At 54.3% G+C, this 24684-nt stretch overlaps 1 protein-coding gene across 4 annotated transcripts in view; it reads left to right on the plus strand.

The window, feature by feature from the left end:
• The window catches only part of PCBP3 (poly(rC) binding protein 3), a 232573-nt gene that overhangs the window by 185004 nt on the left and 22885 nt on the right, over positions 1-24684 (plus strand). For 2 of the 4 annotated variants that reach the window (XM_088834874.1, XM_088834876.1), the window contains exons 1-5: positions 14007-14182; positions 20828-20982; positions 23224-23247; positions 24040-24072; positions 24450-24566. In XM_088834874.1, the coding sequence (XP_088691000.1) occupies positions 14092-14182; positions 20828-20982; positions 23224-23247; positions 24040-24072; positions 24450-24566 (420 nt within the window). In that variant the 5' untranslated portion in view covers positions 14007-14091. Of the gene's footprint in view, positions 1-14006; positions 14183-20827; positions 20983-23223; positions 23248-24039; positions 24073-24449; positions 24567-24684 lie in introns of those variants that run through there. The other 2 variants (XM_088834878.1, XM_088834881.1) reach the window with 1 other exon arrangement.

Here is a 24684-nt window from a genome sequence, read left to right on the forward strand (position 1 = left end):
CTGCCCAGGGACGGCAGGGTCGACCTCCTGTGGCCGTGCTCATGGCCTGGAGGCCTATTCAGCAGGAGGAACCACACAGCACTGACCTGCCTAGTCAGTGCTCAGACCCCCGCAGGGTCCTTGGGGACGGGGGCACCCCCACAGTGCTCGCTGGGCGCTGGGGCTGAGCCCTGAGGCAGAGCTGTTCCTTGTCTGGGTTGGTGGTGGTGGTTTAGTCGCCAAGTCGTGTCCAACACTTGTGACCCCCTGGACTGTAGCCTGCCAGGCTCCTCTGTCCATGGGATTCTCCAGGCAAGAATATTGGAGTGGGTTTCTATTTCTCCCAGGTTGGTGGGTCTGAAATCCAGCTGTGATTTGAGGTTTGCGTGTTTTATAGCCTCTAAACCACCCTGCTTTTAACCTCAAGCCAGGAGGGCATGTGCTGTCTGAGAGATGAATGGAGAAGGTCCTGTATGTCCCTGGGGACTGCTCAGGGTACCCACACAGCGACCCCCGGGGTGGGGCTCAGTGCTGCTCTGAGGGAGGGCTTTCCCAGCCCCCAGTCCTGTGTCCCCACACGAGGGGCCGCCCGCAGCCACCCTGCCACGCTCGCACCTCAGCAGGGGTAGTGCCCTGCCCTGCAGTCTGACTTTTGATTTGGTTCTTTGTACATGGTTTTAAAAGGATTCACTGTTCTTACAATCGGGTTCTGGTGACTGAGAAACATGTTTCTTCCACTTTTTGAGGTTTAAACACCACACAGCCTCCGGGGCGGCATCCTGGGGCCTGTGGGCGATGTCCTGGGGTTGGGGTCTCTCCGCCTGAGCCAGGCTGGTGGGGAAGGAGTGGGCCAGGCCCTGTCTCCTGGCCGTGTCCCTGGGGCTGCCTCCAGCAGCCCGGCCAGCTGACTGCCTGGGCCCAGAGAGAGCATCGCCCTGTCCTCATTCCCTGCCCGCCCCCCGAGTGCAGCCCCCAGACTCATGGACCCAGCCTGGAGCTGAGGAAACGGGTGAGCGGTGCCCAAACTGGGGGGCCGCGTCCTGTCAGCCCCCGGGAAAATGGGAGTGGGGTCTGCTCGGGCAGCACCGTGGGTGCCCCCCTCCCTGCTGTTCAGCCTCAGGTCCTGCTGCTCAGGGGCTTTGTCTCCCGAAGGTCGTGTGACCCACTTACTCCCGGCAGAGCGGAGCCTGACATGGACCCCATGCGGGGTCTCTTGGATTGCCTGTGCCATGTGCGGACTTGGCTTTACAGATCTGCCTTTGTGTTTGGGAGGCAGGAACAGAGCCCCCCTCCCAGTGCACGCGGCTGCCACTGCGTCCCCCGCTGAGCTCAGAGGAGAACAAGCCGGCTGTTGCAGGGAAAGGACCATGCAGGCTGTGCAGAGATGCGGGATTAACGGGCATCCGAGGATTAAAGTCAGGGGATTAATCTCAGCGGGGGCATCAGTGTTGGGGGCAGGGACTCACAGTTGGCGATTCTGTCCATGCACGGCTCTCATCTGGAGCCTGGGTGACCCTGGGTCTTTCTAGGAAACAGAAGCCACCCTTTCAATTGGGGAATCCCAGTTAGCACCTAAGGCTCCCTCACCCAGGAGAGGGCCCAGCTCCCAGGGCAGGGGGTGGGTGGGGGCTGAGTCCTCACATTTCTGCTTCCTCCCTTCTCCCCCGGGGACCCCCTCCTCTCAGCAGGGCCTGCAGGCTCCCTGCTCCGAGGAAGCAAGGTTTGCTCGCACCCTCCCCGCCTGCTCCCCAGGGTCCTGACGGGATCCTGGGTGGGGCAATCCTGCAGACCAGGGAGACTGACCTCCTTGTGTGACTAGTGGGGAAGCAGGCCCCCCAGGACACGCCTTCTTGGAGCGTGGAGAAGCAGCCCACCTTCTGCCCAGAGAGCAGCCCTGGGGAGGGGTCAAGGGCTCTCGCCCCTGGTTCCCAAGTGGAGGAGGCTGTTCCTCTCAGGAATGAGGCCATGCCTTGGTCTCACCTTGTGAAGTCAACCAGCCTGCCCTGCACCCAGCCTTTTCCTTCATAACTGTTGGGTGTCATTTCTCGTTAAAAATCTCAAGAGTTCAGCTGATCCTGGCCTCTTTTGCTTTTCACGCTAACAGAGCTGCATCCTTTCTTTTGTTACATTTATCTAAAATTATTCCCCGATCCCCACATTTCTCTTGATATAAATGACTATCAGTGTCCCTGCGTTGTCACGAAGGCTGGAATTAAGAGCTCGGTGCCCCAGAGCACAAGCTCAAGACCAGGGCTTTCCTTGTTTGGGTAGATGCCCCCAACGTCCTGAGGACGTCTCCTGTCCCCGTGCTGCCAGCGCCTCCCGGCACCTGCCTGGGGGCTGAGTCCCAGTTCTTCACTGCCCAGCTCATCCTGGCCCCCTGCCCCCAACCCCGCCCTCCTAGCCGGTCTGTGAAATGGAGGGAGGGGCCCCTCCAGGCGGGGCTGTGGAAAGACTGTGCCTGGCACATGGTAAACGCTGTATCAGCTTTGGGTATTGCTGGTTAGTGTTTGTTTGATTGTTTGATGTGTGGGTCCTGTGTCCCGAGTCCCACAGTGAGTGTCCACGGTGAGTCCCCACAGTGAGTCCCCATCTGTCCCAGGAGAGGACCTCGTCGAGGTGCAGCATCGTGATCTGTAGTCGTCTAGTGTTGCAAGCGGTTTGCTCTTCTTTGACTCAGAGTCTCTAGCTGAGCAGAGGCTGGAACTGCTGGCTTGCAGTGCACATGTGGCCAGCCCACGGCATGACTGGGCATGGGCCAGGGCCCGGCGGCCTAGAGGACCGTGGCTGTGCACCCCTCTGAGGCTCCAGGGGCTCCACCTTGGCTGCCCCTCTAGGTGCTGTGCTCTGCGCCCAACTCTCATGAGGTTCTGGGTGGACACCCACACACACATGTGCAGGGACCTGTTGCTGGACGATGGGTCAGTAAGCATGGCTCTGTCCCCTGCCCAGTCCTCTCCCACCGGCCTCCATCTGATGCACTGAGCCAGGTCACAGGACATCAGAAAACTCACACTGAGGGTGGGCCGGGCCTGCAGAGCACCACGTCCAGCAGGTGCGTGGCCTGGGCTCTGCATGCTCCTGCCCTTGTCGGCCACTTCCCCCAGCTCGGCCTGCCCACCCCTGGTTCTGGGGTCTCAGACAGCCCTGTCCAGGGCACGGATAGGAGGGAGGCCGCCAAGACCACCCAGGCCCCCCAGTGCAAAAGAAGCATGGGAATCTGCCCCAGCCTCTCGACCCTCACATCTCCTGGCCCAGAGCCCATGACAACCTTCCTGCTCGTCCTCCCAGAAAAGGTCCTTTCTGCTCTCTGGCTGACTGGAACGGACAGCCGAGGGCCGGGATGGGGACCAAACATGGACTCAGCCTTTGGGACAGCCAGCTGTCCAGCCTGCAGGCCGTTTCTCTCTTGACTGACCCCTCGAGGGTTGTGGCTGCCCCCTGGTTCTGCATCCCCAGCGCAGGCCCCAGCTGGACACTGAGTGTTAGACCACAGACCCTGCTGTGGTCGGCCTCCAGCTGTGGCCAGAGGGTCAGGGGGCAGGTAAAGTGTGGGGACAGACCAAGCACCTGCTGTGTGCAGTGCCAGGTGCATGGAGATGCCGGGCTCCTGCAGCCACGGCCTCAGGAGAGTCAAGTCTACATGCAGGCCTCACCACAGGACCAGAGGCAGGGCTCAGGGAATCTGCTCTCTTTGCATCACCGCAAAGATGTTACTGACCTAGATACAGTGTCTGACATGATCGGAACGTGTGTGAGCCATGCGACCGGATGTAGGTGACACCCTGGACCCTGGGCACTTCCCCAGATGTGGGACAGGAGTGTGGGCATTGTGGGTGAGGTCCACACCTTCCTGGAAAAGGAGAGACCCTGCTCCATGGCCTCTAGAGCAGGGACGGCGGTGAGCATGCAGCCCAGCATGCGGGCACCTTTGTCTCTCTGGACACTTGAGTGATGAGCTGGCAGACTGTGTGCAGTCAGGTTGTATCGGCCTGAACATCTTCCTAACGTTAACCGAGACCAGAAAGAACATTTTCCTGCAGAAACCTCCCTCCTCTGCAGCCTCAAGGATGAGCTCTGCGCTGTGAGCCTCCAGGGACAGAGAGCAGCCAAGAAGCTCTGTGGGTCTGTGCTGTCCAGGCCTTGAGCAGCTTGACGGGGCAGCGAGCTGTTAAACAGGATAAATCAGGCCTGCGCCCCCCACCCCAGGTCCCTCCACGGTCTCCCAAGTACATCTGAGGCCCCGGGCACAGCCCGAGACAGAGCACAGCTCACTGGACCAGCAGAGCCACCGAGCGCTTATGGCAGCCATGCAGGCCTCAGATGGCGCCTGGCAGGCAGGACTCCGGCAGCTCCGTCTCTGGGTGGGAATTCCCCTATTGGGGACCGCGGGCTGCCATGAATGGCCTCTGCTTTAACACCCAAATCTCTGACCCTCTGCCCCCAGAGCATGCCTCAGGACTCGGGAGTCACCCCCCACTTTCCGACTCGATCTCTTCCCCTCATATCTGAAACGGACGCCCTCGTCGGTTTGCGTCTGACGAGCGTCAGTAGTGCCCCGGTCTGGTGGTCTGGAGGTATATCGAAACTGGCCGCCCAGTTTCATGGGGCTCATTCGTGAGACAGGGCTGGACTGGCCCCGTGTTAGGATGGGGCATCGGAACCAGTGGACGCCTGAGGATGGTGTGCACTGGCTGCTGCTTCTGCTGTCGCTGCTACATGTCACCAGAGGACGGCATTGACGGCGCTAGGATTCTTTTGCTTCAAATATTCTTCTAAAAAAGAAGAACTGGAAAAGTTGTTTCTTCAGAATTTCACTATATAGTACTGGTTATAAACAGATTTTGCCTATTGAGTCAACATACAAGATCTGAAGAGGTTTGGGTTCTGGAGTGCTAGAGTAAGAAACGACTATCAATACCAACTCACATCAGAGTTGATGGTGAAAGACTTGTGCTTCCCCTAAAATCACCAAGACAGGATGTCTGCTCTCACCACGCCTGTGAACAGAGGACACAAGTTCTAGCCCATTCAACATGGAAGAGGAAAGAAAAGGCATACAGATCTGAAAGGAAGAAACAAACCAGTCCCTGTTTGTAACACTGTTGTCTACCTTGTAAATTCCATTATGCTACAAAAAAAAAAAAAACTCTGGAAACTAATGGTAATGAGCACGTTCACTTGTTAAGAGTGCAGGACCTACATACAGAAGTCAGTTCCATCCTATATACCACCAGTGAACAATCAGAAACCAGAGTTCAAGATGCACCATTTATAAGAACTCCAAAAAGTTAGATACTTGCTATGTGTCTTAAAAAATATGCACAGGATTTGATTTATATGCTGAAAACTAGAAAATACTGATGAGAAAAATCAAAGACCTGCTGCAGAGCCCTCCACGTTCACAGCAGGGACTCTCAACGCTGCGGTGCTCGGGCCTCCCAGGGGATCTGAGGGTGTAATGCCTCTCCCATCAGATACCCAGCGGGAACGTGTGTAGATGCATGCAAGATGATTTTTAAATTTATGTGAAAACACAAAGGAACTCATGGAACCAAGAAAGTTTTGAAAAAGATTGAAATTGGAGTAATTTTAAGTCGCCATAACGCTACACTTATCCAGACGTGGTGGTGCTGGTGGGTAGGTCGGCATTTACATAAACAGGATACGGCCTGGAATACACCACACACATGTGGACAACTGATTTTGACAAAGATAATAAAGCAGTATATTACAGAAAGGACGGTCTTTTCAAAAAGTGGTGTAGAAGCAAATGGGCAATGATAAAACAAAGCAAAAAAAACCTTGGCAAATTTCACATCTTACATAAAATTAACTCAAAATGGATCAAATCTCTAAATGTAAAATCTAAAACTATAACCTATTTAGGAGAAAATATAAGAGAAAAGTGCTCATTCATAAAAGATAAAAGTGTTAAAAGTCATAAAAGATAAAATTGAGAACTTGTGCTTCATCACAGTTAGAAGTATTTGCTGCCTGGAAGATCCTGTTAAGATATGAAAAGACAGAGCATAGCTTCAGAGACGATCGCATCCAATAAAGGGCAGTGTCTTTGGCGGTCGGAGCAGCTCTTTTAGCCTCCACAGAAGGAAAACAGGACAGTCCAGCTGGAGGACGGACAGCAGACCTGCGCACACACTTCTCCCAGCAGGATGAAGAGGTGAGAGGTATGCACCTGGGTGGGTGTTTAGGAGAAAACAGAGTCAGCCATGAGAAGAAATCACCACCGTGATTTCCATCACAGATGGCTGAAGCAACATGCTGACACCCCCAAGTGCTGGCACGGTCTCCCAGAACCAGATCTGTCTCACCCTCAGTGCAGGCGGGGTGGGAGTGGAAAACGGTCCAGTTGCTCGGGCAAACGGTTTGCTGCTGCTGTTGCTGCTGAGTCACTTCAGTCGTGTCCGACTCTGTGTGACCCCATAGACGGAAGCCCACCAGGCTCCCCTGTCCCTGGGATTCTCCAGGGTTTCCTACAAAGTGAAAAGTGAAGTGAAAGTCACTCCGTCGTGTCCGACTCTTTGCGATCCCATGGACTATACAGTCCATGGAATTCTCCGGACCGAGGTTAAACGTACACTTAATGTACCATTCAGTAATCACAGCCCTGGGTATTTATCACAGAAAAATGCAACCTTGTGTTCATATAACAACAAGCATGTGCTGCTTTATTTGTAATCTACCTAAGCTGGAGTCCACCTGGATGTCCTTCCTTGGGGAGCTGGACACACAGTCGTGTGGATTGTGCAGTGGGTGCCACCCAGTAGCTGCGACTGACGGGCCTCTGTTACCTGAAGCAGCATCGTTATGCTGAGTGCCTTTGTCTGGTTGGATTTCCATGTTCTTGAGATGATAAAGGTGTAGCAATGTAGAGCAGACTGGGCTTTCACAGGGCTGGGAGTGAGAGTAAGTGGTTGCAAACTGCCCACTGGACTCTCTCCTGCTCATGTGGGCAGTTAGGGAAATCTGTATGTGTGATAAAATTTCAGAGAACCACACACCAACAAAGGTGCTGTTCAGTTACTAATGTCTGACCAATGTCCATTACTGGTTTTGATAACATACTGCAGTTTCATCAAACAGAAGCTGGGTGAATGGGTCACGGAAACTCTATTATTTTTGAAGCTACTCATGGATCTAAAATTATTTCAGAAGTATGCAACACACACATGTAATACACGTACACAGACATGAGAGTTGACAGTTACTACACCTAAACATAAAACGTAAATTCTGGGAACAGATCAGTTAAAAGTAAGAGATGGTCAGAGTGGAGGGAAAAGCACGATCAGTCCATACATGGCCAGCAAGACACCAACATGGAATAGATAAAGCTCCTGGCATGTTGGCTGAAAAGACGTGTCATGTGAGCAATGATCAAGACCAGCCTGCGGTGGCTGCACTAATGTGAGATGAAGTAGGCTTCCCGACGAGGTGGCAGCCAGGATTAGAGGGATGTTGCATGAATATAAAACGGTCAGTTCTCTAGGAAGACATGTCCGGCCCAAATGTACATACCCTGCTTGACAGAGCCTCACGTCCGCCCCAAATGTACATGCACTGCTTGACAGAGCCTCAAAACACAGAACAAAACCTGGTAGGACAAGCTGGGGCACAGTCACAGTTGTAGTTGGAGATCCAGGTCCCCTCTCAGCGACTGACAGGGCAAGTGGCCTCGCAGGACCATATACTCGGCCACCAAGGGACACGGTCGTGGGCATACAAGGTGTTCCCAAGGTAGCCTGTGCTATGTATGAAAATAAAAGCCCAACAAATTTAAAACAGTTGAAATCACAAGAAATATATGTTCTGACCAGACTGCAGTTGAACTAGAAATCAATAACCAAAGGTACAAAATTTCCCAAATACTTGAAGATCAAAGCACACTGCTGTAAATGATGTGCTGGTCAAAGAGGAGGAAGCAGAAGAGTGTAGGAAATACTTGGGAGATAATGTATACAATATACACACATCTCTAAATTCTTAGGAATCAAGGGAGTCAGTGCCTCGAGAAACCTCAGCATGAAATGCTAACATGGGAAATGTTTGCAGATAGTTATTCAAGCTTTTACCTTAAGACACTAAGGAAAGAAGAGGCAAACAGGAGGGAGGAAATGATAAAAGCAAGACCAGAAACTCATGAAACTGAGAACAAACTCGGCTTTCCACATTGGAGCCACTCAGAGGAAGGGAGAATGTGGAGGGGGGCAGTGCTCCCCTTGGGCCGGGGACCTGGGGTGGCTCTGCTTCCTGAACTTTTCTGCAGCCTTCTGTTGGCTCCTTCAGGAGTGCTTCCTCCACCCTCTCCTGGGAACTGGGGGGCTTGCAAACCAACTAGAGCCTGGGAGGGAGGAGGGGACAGGTCCCTCTCTGGCTGCTTCAGCAGAGTCTCCTGTCCTGTCCTGACTCTGCCTGGAGGCAGGGCCTCGTCATGCCCCCTGTGTCCCCAGGAAGCTCCAGACGGGAGGGAAGGAAACACCATCGTGGCTGCCCACATGCACCAGTTCAGAGTTCAGAAATCGCCAAGTTCTGTTCCAGAACGTCCTGTGAGGCCTAGAAATGGGCTGGACTCAGCATCCACTGTCTGTATCATCGCCTTTGAGTGAGCACTGCGTGGGCTCCTGCTCACGGCAGCCTGGACTGGAGCTGGGAATGGGGGGTTCCGTGTTGAATGGCAGAGAGAAGCGTGTCCTCCACCAGCAGGCTGGGGCTGTGGGGGCCGAGGCATGGGAGGCAGGTGCTGGCAGTCAGGGGTGCAAGTGAGGGCCTGTAGGGAGCACCCTTGGGGGAGGGCCCTGGCCGGGCTGGCTGGAGTGGGCCTGTCGCAGGAAGGGAGACCCTGAGGCTAAGGAAGGATGGCAGAGCAGGGATCAAGGCAGGCCGTGATCTGCTCATTTCTCTAATTTTATCATTTCAACCATGTTGAGTCAGTGGAATTGCACAGTGTGTGACCTTGGGGACTGGCCTTTTTCATGCAGCATAATTCTCCCAGCCTCCGTCCCGGGTTGCTGAGCTCATGGGGCAGTTGGTGCCACCTCAGGGAGGAGCAGGTTCTGTGTGCGGTCTCAGTCCGCTGCAGGGATGCCCCATGACTGTCGCACCAACCACTGGATTAGGTGCTGGGTCCTGCTTTGGGCAATTACTAATACAGTGAATTCACATTCAGGCTTTCGTGAGGACATTGGTCTTCACTGCTGCTGCTGCTGCTGCTAAGTTGCTTCAGTCATGTCCAACTCTGTGCAGCCCCATAGACGGCAGCCCACCAGGCTCCCCCATCCCTTGGATTCTCCAGGCAAGGACACTGGAGTGGGTTGCCATTTCCTTTTCCAATGCGTGAAAGTGAAGTCGCTCAGTCGTGTCCGACTCTTAGCGACCGCATGGACTGCAGCCTACCAGGTTCCTCTGCCCATGGGATTTTCCAGGCAGGAGCACTGGAGTGGGTTGCCATTGCCTTCTCCGTTGGTCTTCACTGCTCTGTGCTGAATCCCAGCTCAAATGGTAGATGCATGTTTACTGTTCCAGGTGACCAGGCTACTCCCCGCAGCACCTGTGTGGCCTGCCGGTGGCTCTACACCCTCACCGGCGGGGCTGGTGTGGCCACTGCCGTTTTTTAGCCGTGGTGATGGGGGAAATGGTGGTTCCTCCTGGGCAGTAATTTGCATCTCCCTGGTGGCTAATGACACGAACATCTTTTCACAAGCTTGTTTGCCTAAGATCCTCTTTGGTGAAACGTCCATGTCTTTTGCCCATTTTCTAATTGGACTGCTTGTTTTCCACTGTCGAGTCTGATCCCTGCATATGCTTTAAACTAGTTTCGTGTCAGATATGCAGCTTGCAAATATTCTGTCCCCATCTATGGCTTTTCTCTTCATCCTCCTAACATATTATTTGGCAAAGCAAAGATGTTTAGTTTTGACACATCTCATTTATCAGGCTTCCTTTTCATATATCACGCTGCTAGTGTCAAGTCTAAGAATTCTGCCTTACCCTGGACCCCAAGGGTTTTTTCTTTTTTTTCTAGAACTTTTATAGCTTTATATTTTTCATTTAAATCTATTTTCTATTTTGAGTTGATTTTTATGCAAGGGATGACTTCTAGGTCAGAGTCCATTTTTGCCTCCAGTGTTCAGGTGCTCCAGCCCTGCATGTTGAAGAGCTGTCTTTCCTCCATTGAACTGCATTCACATCTTCATTAGACATCAGCCGGGCACATCCGTGTGGGCCTGTTTCTGGATTCTGTGCTCTGTACCTGCTCCGTTGATTCCCTCTGCCGATACCACAGCCTTGATCATGGCAGCTGTTGAGGAAACTGACTCCTCTTACTTTATTTTCCTTTGTCAGAATTGTTTTAACTATTCTAGCTCCTTTGCCTTTCCATACAAATTTTATAGTGGCTTGTCTGTATCTATGAAACTCTTGCTGGAGTTTTAATAGGAATTATGTTAAAGTCATATGTCAGCTCAGAGAGAACTGACATCTTTACTGTGATGAGTCTTGTGATCTGTAAACACATTCTGTCTCTCCATGTATTTAGATCTTTAATTTCTTTCATCAGCATTTTGTAGTTCTTAGCATATAAGTCCTACATGTGTTTTGCTAGATTAACACCTAAGTGTGTGTGTGTGTGTGTGTGTGTGTGTGCTATTTGCTTAGTCGTGTCTGATTCATTTTGCAACACAATGGACTATAGCCCTCCAGGCTCCTCTGTCCATGGAATTCTCCAGGCAAGAATACTGAAGTGGGTTGCCATTCCCTTCTTCAAGGGATCTTCCCGACCCAGGGATTGAACCCAGGTTTCCTGCATTTGCAGGTTGATTCTTTACTGTCTGCACCACCAGGCATCAGAATAATGCCACGGCTTTATTTTTTTCCTCCCAATCATGTTCCTCTCATCACCTTTCCTGCCTTGCGGCACTGGCTGAACCCATTGGACTGTGTAAGCCACAGTAGGGAGAGGAGAGGAGAGGAGACATCCATGCCCTGTTCTAAGTGAAAGGATTCAACCCCAAGTGTGATATTGGACACTGGTCTTTGGAGATGCTGTGTATTGAGTTGAGGAAGTTCCCTTCTATTCCTGTATTTTTTACTGAGCGTTTTTATCATGAGTGGGTGTTGAATTTTGTCAAGTGCCTTTCTGCATATGATCAAGTGATATTTCTTCTCTAGTCTGTTGATATGATTGATTTCATAAGTTGGTTTTTGAATACTGTGCCAGCCTTGAGTCACTGGAAGAATGGTAGTGTATATTTCTTTCTGTGTATTGGTGAATTCTGTTTACCACTGTCTTTATAAGATTTTTACACCAGTATATTTGAGGGCAGTTTTCTCCTTTTGTACTGTCCCTTGTACCATCTTTTGTACTGATTTTTGTACCAGGCTCATGCTAGCTTCATTAAGTGGATTGGGAAATGTTTCTCTTCTCTTCTGTTTTCTGAAGTAGATTTTGTAGAACTGGTATTAACTCTTCTTGAAACCGTTGGTAGACTCTCCAGTGAAATGCTCTGAATTTGGAGATTTCTTTCAGGAGACTTTCAAGATTATGAAGCCAATTTCCTCAGCTGCTGGGTAGGGCTATTCAGATTATCTATTTCATGTTAGGTGAGTTGTGCCAGTCTGTCTTTCTCAAAGAGCAAGCCAGTTACTGTGAGTCGGTTTGTTCGTGTGGCCTTGTTCTTAGCGCTCCTTTGTTAGCCCTTTGATGTACGCGAGGCTCTTAGCTACAGCTTCTGTTTCACTCCTTACAATGGTGTTTCGTCTTGTCTTCTTTTTTTCTCAGTCATCCTAGAAGTCTGTCAATTTTATTAACCTTTTAAAAGAATCAGCTCTTTATTTTATTGATTTTCTTTAGTTTTCCTGTTTCCAATTTTAATTATTTCTGTATTATTTCCTTCCTTCTGTTTACTTGGATTTATTTTGTTCTTATTCTAGATTCTTAAAATGAGAGCTTAGATTATTAAGACTTTTTATTTTTTTCTGAAATGTATTTTGTGCCATAAATTTCCCTCTAGGCACTGCTTTCTGTTTTACAAATTTTGGTATATTTTTTCAGGTATATGTAGTTTATTCAGGCATACATGATAGTCCAGATAGTAAAGAATCCGCCTGTAATGCAGGAGACCTGGGATCAGTCCCTAGGTCAGGAAGATCCCCTGGAGAAGGGAATGGCTGGCTATCCACTCCGGTATTCTTGCCTGGAGAATTCCATGGACAGAGGAGCCTGGTGGCCTACAGTCCACAGGTTTGCAAAGAGTCAGACACAACTGAGTGACTCACACACACACACACACACACACACACACAGAGACATGATACATTCAGGTCGACATGTTTTTATAATCCTTGAGACTGCCTCTTTGATCCAAGGATCACTTAAATGGGTGTTGTTTTAGTTTTCATATGCTTGGAGATCTTTCTGTTATTTCTGTGATTGATTTCTAGTTGGATTCCTTTGTGATCTGAGAGCACACCATATGATTTCGATTCTTCTAATTTGCTGAGGTTTGTTTTATGGCCAAGGGTGTGGTCTGCACTGGTATATGTTCTGTGTGTTCTGCTGGTCCCTGATTTTCCACCTAGCTGTTCTTTTTTTTTTTTTTCACCTCGCTGTTCTTTGAGTTGTTGAGATGGTGCTGACATCTTCAGCTGTAACTGTGAATTTCTGTGTTTTTCCTTTCAGTTCTGTCAGTTTGCGCTTCACATACTTTACTGTCCTAGTGTTTGATTCATACGCTGTTAGGACTGTTTGCTATTGCTTCTTCATGGGCTGACTCATCATTATGTAGTGCCTGTCTCCATCTTTGATAATTTTCATGGCTCTGAAGCCAGTTTTATCTGATGCTAATATAGCCACTCCTACTTTCCTTTGATTAGGTTGTACAACACACCTTTTCCCGTGAGTTTATTTGCAGTCTGCTTTCATCTTTGTAACTGAAGTGAATGAATTTTTTGTCGACAGCATATGATTGAGTCATTTTTCTTAGTCCACTCTGCCATTCTGTTTTCTTTATTGGTAAACTTAGACTATTTACATTTAATGTAATTATTGAGAGGTTAGAACTTAAGTTGGCTATTTCATTTTTGGTTTTCTGTTCTCCCTGCTTGTTTCTCTGTTTCCTTATCTCCTGCCTTCCTGTGAGTAACAACATTTTTAATGATTCCATTTTGATTTATTGATAGTGTTCTTGAGTATCCCCTTTGCAGCTCTTCAGTGGTTGCCTAGGTATTGCATTATATGTGTATAACTAATAGGTTCTGCTCATGGAAAGAGACACTGCCTCCATTTCCTCACCCACCACCCGTCACCTGACTGCCAACTCACTGCCCCTGGTGATTTCTTTCACAAAGAAGAAGAGCAGGCCCTGGGTTCTGTGGCTAGTTGGTTCCTATTGCTGGCAGTCTCCCAGAATTCCTGGCAGATGGAAGGAGGGAAGAGTTGGGTGGGAATTAGGACCAGTGGTTCCCGAACATGGCTTTGCTGGAGAGGAGTCTGGAGAACCGTAACTGCAGCATCGGGAACCACCTGAGTTTCTTGAGTCAGGCCCCGAGGGGCGGTACACACACCACGCTCAGGGTCGAAGCCTCCTTGTTCTGTCACCACAAATGCTCTGTCGCCATAGGAGGCCAGGTGAGCCCTGGGCCAGCAGGGAGCCCTGGGGTGCCGGTGGGGGGATCTCCTTTCCCAGACGTGAACCTCATAGCTCCATCCCCTTCCTGGGATGGGACGTCCTGTGTAGCCGCTGCCTTGGGGGCATTCCAGTCAACAGGCCTTCTCAGTGCTTCCCCAGGAGTGCGCCCAGCCCCCAGTTGCTGCCTGGGATCTCGTACTGATCGGGGACTGCCTCTCAGGGGGCCCCACACTGGGGGAGGGGATTTCCCTGGTGAGCCCTGCTCTGTGGGCCCAGCCCTCCTCCAGTTCCTCTGGCTCCTGTGTCTCGATAAGCGTTTCCTGCCAGGCCCTTCCTCCGTTTATTCCTCTATTTAGGACAGCACAATGCCTGGAGCTTAGTCATGGCCAGGGAACATGTGTTGAATTAACAAAGTTATTAATTACCAGTTTCCAACAAGGAGAATTTCAACCTGCATCTTGCATGTATGCATTCCTGGAGGAAAGAGCAGGGGCGAGAGCAGCTGGCACTGGTCTGGGCACTGGTCTCTGACGCCATGTCCTCTGTCATACTCAGAGGTGTGACATACTCCCAGCAGGGAGAGGCCACAGTGGGGTGGGCCTTGTGGCTCCGCCAGGCAGGTGTCCCTGGAGGGGCCATCAGCAGGCTTTCCTGGGTGCCTTCCCATTGGGGGTGGCTGCTCAGCGACAGGATCATCCTCTGCGGTGACCAGCTGTGTGGCATCACGTGTAACTTCACCCTCCTGCTGGCTTCCTAAATCCAGCTTCAGTCGTTCACCCAGAGCCACCCACTCCCTGACGCTGACTTCTGAAATCCACCAGAGTTTTAAGTGAAATGTAAGTGAATGCATTTTATACATGTGGACAGAACAGTATTGCAATGATGACGAAGTTCCAGTGTTGAATGGCCCTTACGTGCTCACTTCCTGAATGCACCTCTCTGGCCTGCTTCCTCCTTGGACATGGAGCAGTCGGGGTGGGCGAGTACAGGCTGGAAAACTCCACAGGGCAGCCGGGGCCAGCAGAGGGGAGAGAGGAGTGTACTGATCAGCTGCAAGCCCCCCGCCACCCAGGGATAGCAGCACAGACAGCCCCCGCTCCCCGTGTGTGTCCTGTGACGGGAGAGGAGTCCAGTCACACAAAAGCCTGGGGTCTGCTTGGAAACCCTCAGGACTCTGCCCTCTGCCCTGCCCTGCCCAGTCCTGAGTGTGGGGATGTGCCGGGCTCAGCGGGCTCCTCAGCCTCAGGTGGCCTTTCTCTCAGACAGACTCAGCAGCCTGGACCAGCCATGGGCGAAAGTGGGGCTGCATCTGCCCACCCAGGGTCCCCTCAGCCTCTCCCCCAGCCCCCAGACCCTGCTCTGGGAGGCATTCAGCGCTGGGGACCCCCCCCCCTCTGCTCCCCAGTCTGTCTCCCCCCGCAGTGCCAGCGCAGGACTTGGAAAGGGCTGCTGGATGTGCTCCTTGGCCCTGGGCACACACCCAGCTGTGGCCCCGGCGTCCTCAAGGGAAGGACACATGAGTGCATGAGATGTCCTGTGGGCATGGGATCGCAGTCCCAGGACACCTACACCACCCTCCCCCCAAGTTCTCCCAGCCTGGCATCAAGAAAGACCAGGGGAGCTATCACAGGCGGACGGAGCACCCCAGCGACCTGGGAGCAGGGCCCACAGCGGGGCAGCCCGAGCCCTCCCTCAGACACCACAGACATGGAGTGTCCCTGCCCCGTGCTGGGCGACACTGACAGGGGTGCTGGGCACTGTGCTGGGCATTGTGCTGGGCGCCACAGGCTTTCCTCACAGGAGGGGCCGGAGCAAACGTGAGATCTGGTTGGGGGGGGCATGCAGTGGGTTCCCATCATCAGCCAGCCTTGCCCCTGGGGTCACCCTTTCCTTAACTCTGGCCGCAGGCTTTGCGTCAGGTGGCAAGGTGACACATGTCCCCGAGCAGAGGAGCAAAGCAAAGCAGTCAAAGTGGATTTGTGTCTCCTGAGCACTGGGTGGGGGTTGCTTTGGACAATTTCCTTACAGTTGGGCCTGAGCCGAGGAGGTGCCCTGGCCATGCTGAGGGTCCACATCTGGGGCTGGGAGGAGCCACATGGTTTGGAGACAGGGTCAGGCCTCAGGCTCGTCCAAGGCAGCACTGGGGTCTCCTTTACCCTGGCTGGTGGGGTGTGGGCTGTGCTGCCCCCGGAAGTGACTGGGTGCCTCTGGGTACTCACCCCGTGACCACATGGCCAGAGCTCTCGTCACCGTCATATGGCGTCAGGGTGACCTTCCCTCCCCAGCCCTCGACCCAGAAAGGACGACGGTTACACAACCCAGGCATGGGCACTGATGCTGTCCTTTCAACTGCAGCCTGTGTTCGGGAAGTCGAGTGTGTCTGATGGAGACATGGGGGTCAGGGAAGAGCACCCAGGCTGCGTTTCTGGAGGTGACACGGCAGCGCCGAGATGACACGTGCGCTGAATGTTCTGGGGGTGTGTAGGGCGGCAGGCAAGTGAGTCTGAGGCAGGAGCAGAGCCTCGGAGGTGAGCCTAGGGACCAGGGGAGAGCGCGGCCTGGCATGCCTGCCGGGGGCCTGCACCGGGCAGGGCAGATAATATGCTTGCAAAACACAGCTGCAGTTTTCCCAATTTGATGGAAATTCTAAGACCACAGACTCAAGAAGCTCAGTGAAGCCCCAAGAACCCAAAACACAAAGCACATCATAATCAAAACCAGTGACGAAGAGAAGCGCCTTTAAATATGCTTGAGAGGAGGGCTTTCTTTTCAAAGGACAAAGGGGAGACCGCAACAGACCCCTTCCCTCGGACAGAGTGCAGGAGGGGTGGCAGGGAACCCTGTTCACCTGGGATACTGCGCCAGATGAGACAGGCTTCCAGAGATGGCGCTGTAAAGCTGTCCAGACGCTCCAGAGCTGAGAACACATCCCCGGCAGACCTGCCCGACCAGATACACGGGGGATTCTTATACGGCAGAAGGAAAATGATAGCATGGCCACACGGGTGAGTGTGAGAGACACTTTTATTAGTATCCAAATCCCTTTAAAAGGGAGTTGACTGCTTGCACTTAAAAACAAAGTACTGTGGGATCTATAACATGGACGTGTGGCAGTCACAGTGCAGAGGCCGAAAGAGGCAGGCACCGCGCTGTGGGGTCGTCCTGCGCCTGTCTGGAGGCGAGGCCGCAGCCCAGGGACTGGGTCAGGTCCGGCGTCTGTGGGCAAGCCCTGAAGCCGCCCCCTGGATGAGAAGACCCAGAGTGGTGACTGGTAAGAGAACAAAGGAGATGAGGTGGAATCATAATGGGTTTGCCATTAATCCAAAACGTGGCAGAAGGAAAGTGGACCCGGGAACAGAGGACAGACGGTGGGGTGAGAGACAACAGTCACGCAAACGGTCTCAACACCCCCAGTTAAAAGGCACATCGTCAAAAAAATAAAAAATAAGGACCAACTATATGCTGCCCACAAATCACACTTTGAATGTAAAGACACAAATGAAAAATAAGAGACGGAAGAAGAGACTCCGTGCTAACACTAGTGATTATTAAGGTCAGGTGTCTAGGTTAATAACAGTACATTTTGGAGTCAAGAATATTACCAGAGATAAAGGAGGCTCTCTCGTCATGATCCAGGGGTCACTTCATCCACAGAACATAACAGTACTAAAGGTTACGATGCTAATGATGGAGCCTAAAATACACGAAGCAAAAAAAAGCTAGAACTGCAGGAGAAACAGACGAATCCACGCTCACAGTCAGAGATGCCAAGATCCCTGCTCAGCGATGGACAGAAGAGCATCGCAGCCATCCTTGCTCTGGTCGAGTCTGTGGAACACTCCACCCTGGTCAAGATCCCTGAGCGTTGCAGTCATTCTGGCTTTATGTGGAACGGCCCACCCAGGCGCACAGACCAGAGATAGACCAGATTCTGGTCCATAAGCAAGTCCTCGATAAACTTAGGATATCTCAAGTATTACAAGATATACTCTCCAACCATGACGGAATTAAATTCAAGATCAATAGAACACCATCTAGAGAATCTCCAAATATTTGAAAATTCAGTAACGCATTTCAAAATATCCCATGAATCATAAAAAGAAATCATAAGAGAAATTTGAAAGTATGTTCCCATGGGTGGACAAAAAGCACAAATATAAAAATTTGTGGGAGACAGCTAAAGCCACACGTAGAGAGCAGTTTATGGAACTAAACATTTAGGCAATAAGTAAGGCTTTAAGTCCATGCCATTACCTTCTTTCTAAAGATACTAGAAAGGGCTTCCCAGGTGGCTAAGTGGTGAAGAATCCACCTGCCAATGCAGGAACTGCAGGAGACATGGGTTCGATCCCTGGGCCAGGAAGATGCCCTGGAGTAGGAAATGGCAACCCACTCCAGTGTTCTTGCCTGGAAAATCCCATTGACGGAGGAGCCTGGTGGGCTGCCACCCATGTGGTTGCAGAGTCAGACACGACTGGGCAACTGAGCACACACGCAAGGACACTAGAAAAGAAGAGCAAATGGAGCCCTGCCTCCATGTGCCCGATCTCAGGCCCACGCAGAACTTGAAGATGACAGCCAGGATGAGGGTGTCAGTCAGAAATCAGGTGCCCTGGGCGGGGGTACAGGGTGAGACCTGGACTCAGGCATCGTGGATGGTGTCAGCACAAAGCAGCATTTAGACCACTGCTGGACAGGCTTCCCGGGGGAGGGGGCGAGAAGAGGGCCCTGCCAGGCCTGATGGGGGCCATATCTGCTTCTCCTCTTCCTCTCATCAAATGGAATAAAACGCATTTAATCCCCAGCGTGGGGAGGATGGAAGGAGGGGTCCTTGCCAGGATCTACCAGTTTCTGAGCGCCCAGCACAGGGAGGGCTCTCTGATGACCCAGGCGTTTGGCTGGGCCCCTAGGGGTGCGGCTGCTGCTGCTTGCCAAGCACCCCTGGCAGCCACAGGGGCGGGAGCAAGTCTGGCAAGTGGGGCGGCCTCAGGTGGGAGCCGTCCTGAGCCTGGCGGGGCAGCCCGAGGATAGAGAGTCCTGCCTTCCCTGTGGCTCAGGGCTGGCTGTTCAGGGTCGAGGGTGCCCCCGGTGGCCTTATTGGCTCCCGGGGCTGCTCCCGTCTGTGGCAGTCCATGGAGGCGAGGCCTGGAACCCCCGCTCCTGGCACGTGAGGCAGGCTGGCACTCACTGGCGCGTGTGATGGATGGCGGTTGACAGCCCGCAGCCTGGAGCACCCCTGGCACTCGCTGACCCACTTTCTCCTCCGTGGCTGGAACATTTACATAACAGATGGCCCCAGGGCCCTGCTGTCCGCCCCCAGAGGAGGTGATTCTAATTACACAGGAGGCGGAGGCACGTTGCTGGCCTGGCCATCCTTGCTGGGTTGTGGGTGCTTGGGCCGCCCTGTGCTGGCTTGTGGGTGCCTGGGTGCCCACCTGGCTGGCCTGTGCCAGTTCTTGGGTGCCTGGCCGCCCTCTGCTGGTTTGTGGGTACACACCCCGAGCTTAGGGAGACTGCGTGGGGTTGCTGAGGGGTGTCCGCCTGGCGGGGAGTAGGTTTATTTGGCACCACTGTGGCCCTCTGAACGAGACCATCCCCTCCTTTCTGGGTCCTTCTTACCCCTGCCCTGCTGCCTGACCCGTCCAGAGCTCTGCAGAGACGGAGCGCCCTCCCCGCCCTCGGACACAGTGCTGGCGCACAAGGCTGGTTGCTCAGATATGACCAGTGAGGTTTTTATTTCCGTGTCAGTAACCCTGAGTGGTCGGTGGCTTCCGTACTGGTCAGTTAAGACGGAACACGTGAGTGTGTGAAGGTGATGTGTTTACACACTGCCGTCTTACATCACCATGCACTAGCTGGCTCAGGACCTCTGCTCCTGCGGGTGGGCGGGCGGCATGACCCCAGCGAGGGGGGCTTGTCCTCCATCACCTGGCAGCTCTGCCCACCGCTCCGATGAGCGAGGCTCCTCCTGGTCCTCTCCTGGGCTTTGTGTGGAACCCCTGGGGCCCGGCCCCGGGCCAGTCATCCGGCATGGTCCCCCCGCCTGGCCTTCCCCCGCCTTCTGTCCACCAAGAGGTGCTCTGCAGTCAGAACCCTGTATCTGCTGCTTGGCCGAAGCCCTCCCTCTGTGCCAGCCGCCACCCGTGCCCCCCACAGACGTGGGCACAGAGACGCCTGCTGGCGCTCCCGAAAGGCCCAGCACCCGGCCCCTCCTGACCCGTCCCCACCGGTAGCATCACCTCGCATCCCTTTGTTCCGAGAGTCCCCTCCCCACACTGACTGCCCGATTCTGCCCTTTCCTCCCTGACCTCCTTCCAGTCCTCATCACTGGTCTCCTGTGGCCGTTCCACATCCTGCGGGAGGTGGCCTGTCCCTCGGACCTGGACTCCATGCCCACCTTGACTGGGGGGAGGTGCTCAGCTCTGTCCTCCGCAGTCAGGCCGAGTTCCGTCAGCCGAGTCCCCTGCACACACAGCGCGCTGTCCCCGTCCTTCAGCTCCCCTGCCTGTGACCGCCCCTTGTCTGTAGTCTTATACTGGAGCCTGAATGTTGCCTGGAGGGTGAGGTGCTGACCCAAGGCTCTGCAGGAAGTATGCAGTAAACAGACCATGATACCGATGTAAAGCATTTTCTGAAAACTTGGTAAAGTGGGGACACTCAGCTATTTCACAGTTTGATTAGTGGAGACAAATCCACTTTAGAAATGAGGATAGCTAAGGAGTCTCGACTGTAGACCTACGGGGACACAGATCTGTGGTCTCCAAGTTTCCTAAGGCTGAAGGGAGGGTTCTGGCCCTGGTGTATTGGGCAGTGGGCAGAGCCAAGGTAGCAGCAGAGCAGACATCCCCCACACATGGAGGTCCCCAGGCTGAAGGGGTTACCCCTTCCCCTCCAGCCACTCACAGTCCCTCCTCACGGAGGTGACACTGAGGCCCAGGGTCCTGCATTAGTCAGCAGGCAGGCCAGGTCGTTCCCTGGCGGCCTTTCCCTGGGATCTGCCCCCCTGCCATGTGCCTGCAGCCCCTGCAGGGCCCACGCCGCGAGCCCCGGGGCACCCTTTCCTCCCTCGTGTGGCTGGGTGCCGTGGATCCCTCTGCTCAGAGCCCCGCCTTTCACCCCCAACGGTGCAGTAGCCCGTAGCCCAGCCTCGACCTGGCCCCGTGGCACAGACCCGACCCCTGACGTGAGCCCTCCCTCGCCAGGTGACACCATCTGGGCCCCATCTGTCCTTCCTCACGGCGCCCTCGGCACCTTGAGCCACCACCCCCAGCTGCATTTTGGAAGAAAGATGGAGTCCAAGGTCTCGGAAGGTGGCCTGAACGTGACACTGACCATCCGCCTGCTGATGCACGGAAAGGTACGGGCCTGGGGGAAGTGGAGGCTGCCCACGCAGGGGCTCAGTTCCGAACCAGGCTTTTTACAATTCCAAGTGGTCGCGAACCGGCACAGCCGGTGCCTCGCTGTCCCACTTCTGCTCCTCCCGGAGCCTCTTACGCCTGAGCCGTGCTGCCACCCCAGCCCTGCCGCCTCGTGTGTGTTCTCCACACCAGGGCACTCTCCTCCAGGACAGGACGCTGACTGACACCACCCCACTTGTGCCCACTGCCTGTCACCCCAAGGCTTCCCTTCATCCAGCGCTTCCCACACTCCCTGTGCCTTTTGCCTTTGAGTTCCCATCCAGCTCTTTTGTAGAAACAATGTCCCTCACTCCCTCGTGTTGGCTTTTTCTGCTTTTCCTCGCCATTGGCAGGAGTGACCCAGAAGCCTTCCTATCAGAGCCCAGATTTTAGGGTGTCACTTGGCGGGGGTGGCCACGGGCATCTCCCTGCCTCCTCCACGGTCATCAGGGGTCCTTGCTGGCGGCCGGTCAGGTGCTGCATGACTGCCAGTGTGCCCCTTCGCTTCACTCACAGCTCCTGGATGTGGGGTTCACCGTTTTGCTCCTGTCACCCCCACACTGTCCCTGTCCTCCCATCACTGGCTCCGATGCTCATGTTGCCCCTGACTTGGCCGTGGGGGTTGCTCCATTCTGACAGCACCCCCTCTGGTGTAAAACACCACTATCGCTCATCCTGCTTTCCTGCTACTTCTGGAATTGGCCCAGAGACCCCGACTCCCCTGAGTGAGGCTGGTGGGGTGGCCTTAGAAGCCCAGGTATGGGCGCATGGGGGTGTTCACGGCTCTCGGGCTTCTGTGGTCCCAGGCAGGGCTGGAGAAGGTGTGTTTGTGTATATGCGTGTGTGGCTGTGCACATTTACACGCTACGACTTTCCATGTTTATCTCTGTGCTGGGCCCCTGAGCTCACACCCCTGACTCCAGTCCAGTAGCACAGACTCCTCCCGGCTCCGTGGTCCTTGCATGTGGGCAGCAGGAGGAACCTGGGGCCGCAGAGGCTCTGGCCTCGTGCCTGAGGCCCTGCTCTCCCTAGCTCTCTGGAAGCTGGAGCTCACACCTGGCACCCCCCTTTCTGTGGTGAAGGAAGGGTGACCACCTGCCCACTCCCAGGGTGGGGTGACATTTGGTTAAGGTTGTCGGAGGCTGGGTGTGTACCGCAGAGGGCAGTCTGAGGTCAGTTACACACCCCCACTTCCAGCAGCAGCTGGCACAGCGAGCACCCAACCCTGCCCTGGGAGGTGAGGTACCCCGACCACCAAGGGAGCCCCCACCCAGCACCTGGCCGCCCCTGCTGCACACAGCCCCCACCGCAGCCCCACAGCACAGACCCTCCCAGAGTCTGCCCCAGGACACTGTTATTCCTGAGGGCTTCACTGGAACAAGGAAGATGAGTTTAATTGTGGAAGCTGCTCTCTGCAGCTAAAAGCCAGTGGGCCCTGTGTCCCTGGGCGGGGCTGCCCAGCGGGGCCCGAGGGTTTGTCCTGGGTAAGGAGGTACCTGATGGGCGGTCCTGGCTGAGTATGTCTGAACCATCATGGCCCCCAGGCTTTAAAACTATGGCAGCGTGTTCAGACATCTTTCAATGTTCTGTGTGTGTGTGTGTGTGTGCACGCGCGCATGTGCGTGCTCAGTTGTATTTGACTCTTTGTGACCCTGTGGACCATAGCCCACCAGGCTCCTCCGTCCGTGGGATTCTCCAAGCAAGAATTCTCTGGGCCAGTGGAGTGGCCATTTCCTTCTCCAGGGGGTCTTCCCGATCCAGGGTTCGAGCCCTCATCTCTTGCATCTCCTGCATTGGCAGGCGGGTTTTTTTTGCTGTTTTTTTTTTTTTTTTTTTTACTGCTGAGCCACCTGGGAAGCCCCTTGCAATGTTCTACCTTTTTTAAAAAAGGTCAAATAGCAATAGCACTAAATTTTTACATCACAAGGTCATCGAGGGAGATTTTACCATCACCTGCTTCTTGCAGGCTCCCTTGAGGCCTAAGTGCACAAGTGATGCCTGCCAATATGTTTGTCTAGAAAGCAGTTCTCTTTGTGTGTCTGTCAAAGGCGGGGCAGCCCACCCCCCCCACCCCGCTCCCTCCTGGCCGCCTGGCCTCCCCTGCCGCTCACGCCCCGGCCGGTGGGCGGCCTCCCGCGCCTGTCGCAGGCGTCCTGCCCCCTCTGCTCTCTGACCACCTCTCTGTGCTTCCTTTCTCACAGGAAGTTGGCAGCATTATCGGAAAGGTAATTATCCTCTTGGGACCTCACAGGGAAGTGAGGCCCAGAGTGCCCGTGCTGGGGGTGGGCAGCACGCACCTGTGTGCCACGTGTGCAGAGAGGGTCCCTCGGGAATCCTGCCCCCTGCCTTCAGGCTGCACCCCCGAGGCTGTCCCAGCGCCTCCTGTTCTCTGGCCCTGCAGGCACCGGGAGCCCTCCCGTGAGGCCACCCCATCCCCCAGAGCTCTGGCCACCAGTCCTTCTACCCAAGTTTGACCCATACGAGTCCCCACGTCATTCCTGGGAGCAGTATCCCACCTCCAGCCTGAGTGTAGTGAGTCCATTCTCACAGAAATGCTCCCAGGGAGAGCAAGCACTGGTGTGGAAGCTCATGCTTGTGGGCAGGCAGGCCAGGACCCCCACCCCGAGTCCTGTAGCTGTCTAAGGCTCCCTGGTCCCATATGGTCACTGAACGGTGGGGGCATCCCCAGAGCTCAGAGTCAGGCTCTTTTTCACAAGCTGCTCTTTTTTGAGGGGTTGCCCATGGGCCTAGTCCCCACTTCACCTTTGGTGAAGATGGAGGAGGGTGCAGACCTTCCTGATGGAGCAGGTGCCCAGGTCGGGTGTGGAGCCACATCAGGTCCGCGGGGCCAGGCCCACCCAGCCTGCAACTTGGGCCCTGGACAAGGGGGCAGGGAGGGTTGGGGGGGTCACTTGTGTCGGGCACTGAGTTTGGCTTCAAGTGCTGGGGTGTCCGGCCTCCCGGACCTGTGGCAGAAGCCCAAGTGACCCCCTCCCTTGTCTGAACCTCTGTTCCAGAAAGGAGAGACCGTGAAGAAGATGCGTGAGGAGGTGAGTGGGCCCCTGAGCCCAGCGCCATTCCTGGGCGGGTGGGAGGGTGGAGGCCGGGCCTCCTGGCAGCTCTGTACCCAGCCCCACAGAGCCTGGACCCGCCAAGAGCCCCACACACCAGGGATGGGAGTGAGGGGTGACCGTGGGGAGCCCCCAGTGTGCACGCTGGTGGTTCAGGCACCCTCCTGGGTCACGGCCAGGTCACGGCCTGCTCATTAGGATAGGACTGGTCATCAGTGCTGAGGTTCAGGCGCCGCCAGCCTGCAGGCATCTCTGGTGGTCAATAGGCCCGAGGACCCAGCCCGCTGCCAGCGCAGAAGCTTAAAGGTGCCGGCTCTCACCTTTCAGTTTCTGAGGTTTGCTCACCTTCCTCCCAGAGCGGGGCGAGAATCAACATCTCAGAGGGAAACTGCCCAGAGAGAATCGTGACCATCACGGGCCCCACGGACGCCATCTTCAAGGCCTTTGCCATGATCGCCTACAAGTTTGAAGAGGTAAGGGGTGCCTGGGGACCCCTGCTCTGGGCGAGGGGACCTCCCCACCCGTACACATGCTAACAGGCCAGCGCCCCTCCACCCTGAGGCTCACTTCCCTCACTGAGAGTTTCCTCGG

The sequence above is a fragment of the Moschus berezovskii genome, chromosome 1 (assembly GCF_049115385.1).
Source record: "Moschus berezovskii isolate FMDL1 chromosome 1, NW_MosBer_1.0, whole genome shotgun sequence".
Taxonomy (NCBI): Eukaryota; Metazoa; Chordata; class Mammalia; order Artiodactyla; family Moschidae; genus Moschus; species Moschus berezovskii.